Source organism: Daktulosphaira vitifoliae, unplaced genomic scaffold (assembly GCF_025091365.1).
Source record: "Daktulosphaira vitifoliae isolate Bord-2020 unplaced genomic scaffold, ASM2509136v1 Scaffold_3, whole genome shotgun sequence".
Classification (NCBI taxonomy): Eukaryota; Metazoa; Arthropoda; class Insecta; order Hemiptera; family Phylloxeridae; genus Daktulosphaira; species Daktulosphaira vitifoliae.
The window spans coordinates 34,950,104-34,961,944 of NW_026099574.1; the positions used below are offsets into that span (position 1 = coordinate 34,950,104).

Genomic DNA, 11,841 nt, shown 5'->3' on the forward strand with positions numbered 1-11,841 from the left:
TTTTTTTTTTTTTTTTTTTTGTCACTACTTTTTCTCAGCTCTCACTGAACCGAATTCTTTCAATGATACGTCAAAAGATTACAAATCGTATCTAACCAAAGGCATTACCCTTAAAAATTGAAAAAATTTCCCTTGTTCCCCATAAATGAGATTAAACTTCAAAAAAAATTACAAATTTAAAAATCACTAATTTACGAAATTTTTTCAATTTCTTTTATTTAAAACTGCCTTAACTTTTTCAAAAATGAACAAATCAATGTAATTAATTTTTTTATAGATGCATGATGTCTTTACTTTTCATTTGGTATATTTTTTTATAAATCTGACCCATTAAATGCTCGCAAAGGAAAATTCAAAATGACAATTTTTTCACAAAAAATTAACTTTTTCAACTTAACTTTTGAAAGTGTTCCCGAAATTCTGACACTTTTATATATATCTTAAATTAAAGCTAATGTAAAATACTTTATTATAGAAAAAAAAAATTTCGGAATTTATTTTGTCTTCACAGTGAAAATAATTACCAAATGATATTTTTGTGTGGAAATTCTCGATTTTATATTTTACATTTTTTACATTAAAATGCTATAACTTTATAGTATTATAGTATTATTATAACTATCTTTTTTTTTACAATGCATACATTTTTATATTATATATTGTTTCTAAACCATAAGACTTTCAATCACTCAATCAGATGCTTAAGGTTTGATATTATTGTATAATTAGCTTAGATGGTAACTTTATGTATTTTTATTTACATTTATGATTGTTATAAACAAGTTAAAGATAATATAATTAGTGTTTTAAAATAAAAAAAAAATATTTAATAAATTTATTGAAGAAAAACATTAAAATAACATCTGAATGACTTTTCTATGCAATGATATATTTTTGATTAAAAATCATGAAAAAATTATTCATATGCTTACTTATAATTAATTAAATATTAGATATTATATTTTCACTGTAATTTTGTTTATAATTTTTATTGTGAAATTATTATGTTTGTATTTATTGAGTGAATTATGTCTTATTTAATTGATTTCATTAGTATTTTATGTACTTGGATTAGAACAAATTATTTTAATTATATTACTATTTTAGCATGAAGAATCACCAGAAAACGAATTTAAACTTGGAATGAAATTAGAAGCTGTAGACCCACGAAATATAACATCTATGTGCATTGCTACAGTTGTTGGTGTTGTTGGCCCTAGGATAAGATTGCGCTTGGATGGAGGAGATAATAAAAATGACTTTTGGAGATTGGTGGATTCATCAGAATTAAAACCTGTTGGGTATACTGAAAAAAAAGGAGGCATGCTGCAACCACCTCTTGGTAATTTTTTTAAAGTAATTACAAATAATTTGTTCTTTTGAGAAACACAATCCGCCCTTTTTATTACAAAAATGTTGTAATAAATTTTAATTTTTTGAAGATAGATATTTTTTATAGAAAAATGGCTTCTTTCACTAAATTTTTACTCTCTAAATGGGCAAATATTCTTTTAAAATTAATATTTTCAACTGAAGACATAAGAAATTAGAGAAACAAAATTATCAAGTAAATAATAATTAATAATGTCTCGTGAAATATTTTGTAGTTATGTATATAACTACAAAATACATATATTATATGTAATATAATATATGCTCATTGAAAAAAAAAAATTTTTTTTTTATAAATTCTTGTATTTTAATAGTTTTAGAAAGCCATTAAATTTTCTATCAATTTGTTGTGGTTGAAATTTATTCTGTATGATTACTCTGAAATTTAAAGAGCTAAATTTTTATGAATATTTATAAATGTCTTTTTATTATTATAGTACAGCATTTTGATTTTTAAATTGTACATAAATGATTTTAATGTTAATTTATAGGTTTTCGTATGAATGGCTCATTATTTCCTATGTTCCTCGTTAAAACATTGAATGGAGCATATTATTCACCTGAAACAGCCTTTAAATCTGAACCAAAAACACCGACTGATAATTTATTTAAAGTTGGTCAAAAAATTGAAGCAGTTGATAAAAAAAATCCACATTTAATATGTGTAGCAACTATTGGTATTTATTATATATTGTTGTCATAGTAAAATGTAGGTTTAATTTTTTAATTTAATTTAAAATTTTGATTAAAGGTGATGTTAATAAAAATAATATATTTGTTATGTTTGATGGATGGCGTGGTGCATTTGATTATTGGTGTTCTTATGACTCGAGAGATATTTTCCCTGTTGGATGGTGTGTTAAAAGTGGTCATCCACTTCAACCTCCTGGTCATAAAGGTAATAGTAATATACTACTTTTCACTGTAAATAATTTTCATTTTTAAATATTGAAAACTATCAAGAAAAATCATTATCTAATTTTTAAGATATATGATATAGTATTACGAATTATGTAATATTATTAATTAATAACTAAATTATACTGTGATTATAAACATTATTTTATTATTTTCACTATTTAATTAATACATATAGCTTAGGTGATTTGGAAGTATTAAAAAAAACATTTAATCAATTAATTTTTATAATAATTATAAGTTTTACTTATAAAGAAAATACTTTACTATTTTAAATTAACAAGTTGTTAATTACATTCATAATTAATAATACTGTAATTCACTTTTAATTCTGTGATTTAATCATATGTGTTAGGTTATTATATGAGTAATTTTAAGAGGTATAATTCTTTAAGTCAAGTATTTCTCAGTTTAAAAATTTAACTTTTAAGTTAATATCCGTCAATATATTAATGAATTTTTATATATTATTGTTAATAATAAATATTTTCAAGGAGGATTTTTGCAGCTCTTAATATTCATCAAATTAATTGTATATTAAAAAGAAGGCGTCTGCTGTTTCTAAAAAAAATGTTATAGCTAACAATGGCTTATGATAAATTATAATTAACTAACATATGTCGAGTATTCATTTCCTTATTTAATGATATCTCCTTAGAAATTACTATATTATTGAATATCAATTTGATATTAAATTTATTTATTCGTGTATAATTCTTATAAATCATACAACTTATAATTAGGGTATGGTTAAAGAAATAGTAATTGATATTTTCATTGAAATAATCAAACAATTTCTTGTAAGATTTAAACACTATACAGATTTGCATCAAAGTATTTTTTGTGATAGTGATTTTAATCACTAATACATTTCATCAATACTTGTCCAACTTACACTATATCCCTAATGTGCTGCGATTTTCATAGTGAATTTAAAAACATTTAAACTATTAGAATTTAAGAAATAGCTATAATAATAGTTATTCAAATTGTTATACTAAAAAATAGTATGTTTCTCTGTTTAAAATAATGTTTTAAATCCGAATTTACTAAAATTAAAAATATATTTGTGTGTGTTAAATTTAAATGATTTATCCTAAGTTTTTATTTTTATTTCTGTATTTTTACATTAATTAATTTTCATGTTTAAAAATTTAGCTGTTACAGGATCTCGTTATTCAGGAGGAAGGCCTAATGGAGCTCAAAACTCTTCTCTTGTAAAGCAAACTCTTAATGACTCTATAACTCTTACACCAGATAGTGCAAGTGATTTAGAAGTAGGATTTCAAGAATCATGTTCTGGTTAGTAATTATTATCTTGAATGTGTTATGCATGTTTTCATACAAATAATTTAGTGGTTGAAATGATTTTATTATTTAGATAATTTCATTTTTATGTTGACATTTATTATTTAGTTTTAATTTTAATATAGTAAAACCAAAGTGAAAACTGATTTTTAATAATTCATTTCATAAATACTGATAAAATATGTTAATGCCGAATTTAATTTTAAACCATTATTTAAAATTACTTAAAATCTCTCTTTAAAAATGTCTGAATTACAAGTAGATCTACTAAAGTTAGTTTTATTTAATTTTTTGTTTTTTGTTTTTATATTTATAAAGGGAAAATAAGCTTATTTTGACATTTTGACTTTTTTATGACTTAATAGTTGAAGTTTTTTAAGGAAATAATTTTCTTAGAGTTAAACTTTTTAACAATGTTCTTATTAAGTAAATTTTCCCCAATTATAGAATGATATAATTACTGTTTATTCTGAAATCAAATATTTTATTTTTCTCAACTAACTAATTCTTTAATATTATTTTAGTATTTATAAACCATGAGTGTAAGTGTGGTCCTTTCATGGATTCTTCAAAATTGTTTGAACTTCCTAAACAATTAGGTCCTGGTTTGGTACAAAAGGTTTTAAAAGATACAATACAACATTTGGTAAATACTGCACATGATATACAATCAGTGACAACTTTGATGAAAAAACAAGGAGATAGCACTTGTACTGTAACAGGTAAAATTAAACATTTTAAAACAACTAAACATAATTGATTTAAAATTTTATTAATAGATGTGATATGTATCAAACATTTAAAACATTCAAGTTACTTAAAATATTTAAAAATTAGCTTAAAATACTAAAATAATTACTCCATAAAACAAAATTTTTAATGAAAATAGCTGTATTTAATGATAAATATTATAATTATGGATATTTGATGTAATACATATTTATATTATAATTACTTAATTCATTATGAAATATCTTAATTTATTCATACTTACACTTATGTCTATACTAAGTACTGGACTTGGGTATATTATATCATGTGATAATTGAAAAGATGAACATTATAAATTTTAACATGCTTGTCTAATGATGCAGTAACAATTGCTAATCCCTTCTTAGCCATGCACGATGCAATTACAGTCTTATGATTTTGTGTGAGTTAAGCTAATAGTTTACCAGCTAAAACATCCCATATTCAAACTTCTCTTCCATCTGAAATTTTAAATAAAAATAATTATAAAATAATTAAATAAAACTTTCATCAGAAACAAAAATTTACTTTAAATAAATCAACATTATGCGCTGTTTTCAAATCTGCTATTAGATTTCTACTATCAGTTCTAAGTTTTGATATTATTAATAATTTTTAAAAAATGAGTATTTACATAAAAAGAAATTTTGATTTTTAATATATTAAAAATGATCAGTGCTAAATATCATTTTTAACCTATTTCTTGGTCCTTTAAAATTGATTTTTGAAAGTTTATAATAAAAAAAACTAAAAATTAATACCATGACTTTTAGCTCAACTGCAAGTTTGAAATTGACAACATAACATAGAATATTTTATGAAAATTAAAAAAATGGTATTGTTAAATTTTATCATTACTATTTATAGTAAATTTATCAGTAAACATTGATATTTTATTACATTTTTATCATAATAGATCACTTAAATAAAAAATATAATTATCATTTCTAAGTAACTTTTGGTGTTTAAAAGATTCTACAATTGAAATATTCAGATCTGAATTCATTTTAATGATTTAATTTAACTAAAAACCAATCAAAAAGTGGTTAAGAAAATATACTTAATTAAGCGTATTATTATGGCTCTTTTAAGCAAAAAAAAATTGAAAAAATTCGAAATTTGTAATTTTTGGAGATTTCCTTCCTTTACAGGGAACGAGGAAAATTTTTTTAGTTTTGAGAGTGATGTTTTCGACTAGTTATGATTTTTGATATTTTGACTGGTCATTGAATGAACTCTTGTATACCTTATAAAGGTGTCAATTTTATTTTATTTTAGTAATAGATATATTTAACTACATTACAAAATAAAAAATGATCTAATTATAAAAATTACTAGTCAATAACAACTTTTGAATTGGTACTTCAGAAGTTATAACTATTCTAAAATATAGAGTGGTGGTAAAATTAATACCTTTCAGCTTCGCATAGAAGCTAATAAAGTTGACATCCTTATTATCTTTGAGGGGTGAAATAAAAATTATTTAATAGCTTATATAGTTGTATAATTTATATGAAACTAAAAGACACCAATATTAATTTTCCTAACATAATTGTTATTTTAAGACAAATTAAGTTGTTAATTCGATAAAAATCTCTCTTTATGTTTAATCTCTTTATGTATCTTTATATGTATCTCTCTTTTTTTTTATAAATTAATTATCTTATTTATAATAAAACTCATTTAAGTCTTAGGATTAAATGTGTTATGAATATTTACAGCTTCAATGTAATGCTGTAAGATTATTAAGTATTGACTATATTTCTAAAATATTGTGATAAATATCCGCCCCGTGGGCAGGTAAATAGTCAGGTTTTCAAAAAATGTATATCATATAAAAGGAAAATATGAACAATTTCTATATAAAAAAAAATTATTTTGATCCATTCATTTTTGAAAATGTTATGGCAGTTTTAAAAATTGTAATTTTTTTGAAGATTTCCCCCATTTATGGGAAATTAAAAAAAAATTTTGAATTTTCAAGGGCAATGTCTTCAATTAGATATGATTTGTAATCTTTTGACTTATCGTTAAAAGAAATCGGTTTGGTGAGAGCTAAGAAAAAGTAGCTACAAATATAAAAAAAAAAATCATAGTAAAATTATACTGTCTCATCTTGGGATTGAAACTAATAAAAAATATTTGTTATAGCTACTTATGAAGGAAAATCTAGAGTTTTTAAATTACCAAAGATAGAAAAAGCCGTTGAATTTTGGGAATATATAAAAAGTCTATTGGAAGATTTATCATGTTGTTCTCGTTTATTAAGTCCTACATTAAATGTATGTTCAGAGTGTAAATTAGATAAAGGTTAGTTTTCTAGTGTAAAATGTATTATATAAAAATAAAATATTTTAATGAATTAATTTTTAAATATTTTAGTTGTTAACAATTCTACAGCAATTAATGATGTTAGTAAAAATATTAAAAGACAAGGTTCACCTGAAAGTTCAACACCATATATGGGTTTAGTCACAAAAATTGCTCGTTCAAATGAACCTGAAATGGAAGCTGCATCTTCAACTACTCCAGCAGAAGATCTATCTAGACTGCCTGTAGATCCAGTAGAATGGTCTGTTGAAGATGTTATTCAACATATTAATTGTGTAGATGTTCAGTTAAATGTATTTGCAGAATTATTCAGAAAACATGTGAGTTTTATTAATATCATTATTGAAATAAAATAACTTTACAAATAATAAGTCGTTCTTTTAACTGTCTTATTATTACATACCGTTATTTATGTAGCAAAACCTTATTAGTTATACAGGGTGATTCATTAAGACACTCATTTTCTCGGTAACTATTGAAAATTTTTAATTTTGATAAGGAAAATATTGTTTAATTAAAAAAACTACAATAATATGTAGTAAAATCATAATTTTTTTCATCCCAATAAGGTTAAAAAACATTAACTTGAATTTTCTTAAATGGGAACCCCTATTTTTAATTTATTATTATGATTTAAAATAAAAATACAAACAACTTTGCTGTTATATATTTTTTTTTTCCGATCAAACGTTCGTCTGTTACAGCTTGTTAAAGTTGAATAATTTTGGACTAAATTTCTATTATTATTTTACTGTTTTGAATACAGAAGTTACTATTTTTAATATAAACTAATTTTTATTGACCAAGATATGACATGTAAGATAGCAATAATAATTTACAACACACTAATTGAGAGATAATAGTAATAGATTCAAATCGAACCTTAACTATATTATTAATAGCACAGTCTATTGGTTTGTAAGACAAACTATAACACTGAAGAATCAATTTCTTTGAAAAACCCAACTCTACACGTAGTATAGTGACTCTTAAAATAATCGAATACTAGGATAATGTTATCGTAATCATTGCTTACACAAAGTAATCTTTATTTTTGTTGACAGATACATATTAAAAGTTGTAGTATACCTCATAAACAGAATTAAGTTAAATTAGTTTATGATGGGATGAAAAAAATTATGATTTTACTACATATTATTGTAGAGTTTTTTTAATTAAACAATATTTTCCTTATCAAAAATTTAAAATTTTCAATAGTTACCAAGAAAATGAGTGTCTTATCCTTAATGAATCACCTATATTTTTGAAAAAAAAAATTTTTTCACAAAAGTGTGTATAGTATACAAATTATTTTCTTATGTATGATGATTTCATAAGAAATATATTCCATAGTAAATTTGTCATGTTATTGTTTAAATATTAAATTAAATTTTTACAGCAACAAATGCAAAACCAAAAATTTTTAGTATCTGTAAAATTGATAAAATTTGCCTTACAATGTTTTATTACATATCCAACAATGTGTTACCTGCAAAATATAATCATATTTTTTAGTATTCTACTAGTGATGGTGTGTAAGATATTTGAATTTTATCAGTTTATTATAAATCATTGGATTCATTACCAAATTTCAATAAATAAATATTCAATTTAAAAATTTTGCATAATGTTTTAATTAGAACTTTTTTGATAAAGATTTTAGCTCATAAGATTTATCAAGAATGTCTTATACCTTGGTTTTCAAATATCAAGGTTCTTCTATTACATTAAACTGTATAGCCTAGTTTTTTTACAACTATTAATATGTATAGTTTAGTTTAATACTTAATTATTATAAATAAAATGTAAATTATAAAATTTAATGTGTACTTGTAATGGTTTTTTTAAATTTTGCAATATTTTGTTTACGCTATTAATAGCTATAATAAGAGCAAAAAAAAAATTACATGATCCTAATAAGTGCTTAAAAATGTTTTTATAAAAAAAATTTAATTACATATGATAAAATAATTTATATCAGAAAACCATTAAAATGAAACTAACTTATTGTATCAAAAATGTTAAATATATTATATTAAACATTAAAAATTTTACATTGTATATAAAAAATTATGCTAAAATCTGTTAGCAAATATTACTATATATTACTTAATTTTTATTCTGATAGTTATTACCTTTTTGAAAATAAAAAAAAATATAAATAACTAACATATTGATATTTTACAATCAATGAATATAACAAATTTTGGAATGTGTAATAAAATACAAAACTTTATCTTTAATATGGATGAAGCTTGAAAAATTTATCTACGAAGGCTATTGTCTTATATTTTATTTCATAAGTCTAATCGGTGTAGAGATTCTCTACTATATTAGTTTATTTTCCTTTGTCTTCCTAAAATTAATTGTTTGTTAGGACTACAATGGTAAGGGTTTAAGCCCCTACAACATCTATAAACACATGTTAATAATCTTGAATGAGTTATCAACTAAAAAATTGAACTCTTATTCATATAGTAACTGTTAGATTTATGCAAGAAGACTACTAATCCACTAATAAATTATATTTTCTCAAAGGAAAACTATGATATAAAAAAAATTATACTATTAGTATTACCATTAATCAGCTATAATAATTAATTTATGTTAAATATTTAAACTAATTAAAAGTGATATATATTTTAATATTTTGCATTATTATGCAAGTATTGTAAATAAAGTCAAAAGGTATTAATCAATTTAATTGTAATAACTAGTTTAAAGTCTATTAATTTGATCAAAACAACAATTTTTATGTTAAGTAAAACATAATTATTTATCAACCTTGTTAAATTATTTTTAGGAAATTGATGGAAAAGCATTATTATTGTTGAATTCAGATACTATGATGAAATATATGGGGCTAAGACTTGGCCCTGCTTTAAAATTACAAAACCTAATTAATCGTTTAAAACCAAATCGCAGATGAAAAAAGTGCATAATTCTGTCATTGGAATATTTTTATATTTAAGTGTTTATATTTCAAGATGTTTAGATATTTCTGTATGGAAAGATAAATTATATATACACTGTTGATAATCAATTTTAGTAATTGATCACTTATTTGTTTTTATATTAAGTACATTAGTATTAAAAATAATACTATAATGTGTAATGGTGCTTAGATTAATTACAAAAATATCTAACTTAAGAATTAGACATTTATTAATTTGGTTTTCACAGTAAACCATTTAAAGATACACCTACTTATGTATAATTATAATAATATTATTAAAATTGACAGATAATATAATGTAAGAAAATTTATCTCATAATACTTTATTTAGTCATGTTTATAAAAGCATATTATTATGTGATGTCACTTTTAAATAACAAATTATTTATTCAATTATTTAAATACTTTATTACTATAGCTAAAAATTATATTTTTAAAAAAAAATTAATACATTTTATTTAAATGTAATAGACAGTTGAGTTTCAAAAACTCAGTTTTATTAATAGTATAAATATAAAAATTTACCCTAATTCTAAATTTTCCTATTAACATTTCAATTTCTAAAAAAATTTTGCTTGTAATATCCAATTAAAATATGGTATAAACAATGTAATATTTATAAAAAGTATTATTGTTACTATTCAATAGTAAAAAATAACAGAAGACTCATCATTTGAGATCAACTATTTATTTGTTTATTAATAATTTTTTTTTAGTTTCAATTTATACAAAAAAATTAATTTAATATTATTTTCATACTGTGTTAATGATAAAATTTATTAAATAAAATTACTATCAATATTAATTGTCATTTAATAAAATTTTCATTTTATATACACTTAATAATTTTTTGTAAGTTAAATCTTAAGTGTGCATGTAATTATATTTTATTTATCTCTAAAGAATGTTTTATCATTCTTGGAACTAAACCTCGCTTAGTTAAAAAGTTGAAGTTTTGACATCCTAGCTAATTTAAAAAAGTAATTTAGCAAGTCGAGTATGGATTAAAAAAATGTTGTGATCAATACTGATAAAGTTGTCATTTTTCTATCTTTTACATTTTTGTTGTTAGATTTTATTTTTTAGATATAATTTAAAGATATTGATGTATATATATACTTTACTTTTAGTTTAAACAAAATATTTATGTATATTGTACTAGTATTAAATGTTAATTTTCTTATTTTTAAGCCGTATTGGGAGAATTATGTATTGGCAATTGTTTCTGTGATGTTAGATGTATTTTGATTGAATGTATTTAAAATTATATTTTTGTAAAATATAGTAATTTGTTTGCACATTTTAGGTATTAAATATTTGCTCTGTAAAATATTTTCACTCAACAATCAAAGGCAATGGTGCAATGATCAGATTTTTTCTAACCAACTTAAATATATGTCATCATTAAAAAAAAAGTTGATATCTCTATAAGAAATGACGCTAAAAATTAAATAATAACAGACAAATAAAAAAGTATACGTAACTATAAAAATAAAATTTGTTTGTGATGGGCCAAATCAGCAAATTTGGAAAACCGAATAACTAAATATCTTTTCACGTTAAATATTAGTTATAGGTATGTACCTAGATAGACATTTTTAAAAATAATATAAAAATATAACATTGTTTAATAAAAAATAGTATTAAGGAAACCTTTTCTATGAATATTATCTAACCTTATCTAATGAGTTTCTATAATTTAATTTAAAAATTCAATACATAGTAAACAGATCTCTTTTGTATTTATTTAAAACAAGTAAAAAACAGCTTTTATTTTATTAAAAATTATAAGATATTGGTACAATAATCGTCGTTGGTTTCCGTTTTACTAAAGTTGACAAATTTCAAATAATTAAATTTTCACAACGTAATCTGGTGGTCAATTGAAATCAAAATCAGCTTATTATTCTTATACTTAATTATAAAAAAAAAAATATTTATAAAATTCATATTTTTTCGTTATGCAGTAATTTGTGTCATTCTAAGCTAAATTAGTTATCTTATTATGTAATAAAACCACAAATAAGATAAAATCACATCTTATCTGTGATAAATATTAAAAAAATTAGCTGATGTTGAAAAAAATACTTTTTGTCCCATTCATAATTTTTTTTTAGCTTCGATGCGAAGCTGAGAAGGTATTGGTTTTACTAAGATGTGTTTTTTTTTTTTTTTTTTTTTTTTTT

The 11,841-nt window shown here is 21.7% G+C and overlaps 1 protein-coding gene across 1 annotated transcript in view; it reads left to right on the forward strand.

Annotated features, from left to right (window-relative positions):
* LOC126900423 (polycomb protein Scm) overlaps positions 1–10,955 on the forward strand; it is a 23,078-nt gene extending 12,123 nt beyond the window's left edge. Inside the window, exons 6-13 of the mRNA XM_050676127.1 lie at positions 1,108–1,342; positions 1,884–2,069; positions 2,144–2,290; positions 3,469–3,612; positions 4,143–4,340; positions 6,520–6,678; positions 6,751–7,019; positions 9,503–10,955. Of these exons, the coding sequence (XP_050532084.1) occupies positions 1,108–1,342; positions 1,884–2,069; positions 2,144–2,290; positions 3,469–3,612; positions 4,143–4,340; positions 6,520–6,678; positions 6,751–7,019; positions 9,503–9,628 (1,464 nt within the window). The 3' untranslated portion in view covers positions 9,629–10,955. The remainder of the gene's footprint in view (positions 1–1,107; positions 1,343–1,883; positions 2,070–2,143; positions 2,291–3,468; positions 3,613–4,142; positions 4,341–6,519; positions 6,679–6,750; positions 7,020–9,502) is intronic.
* Positions 10,956–11,841: the final 886 nt, after the last annotated feature.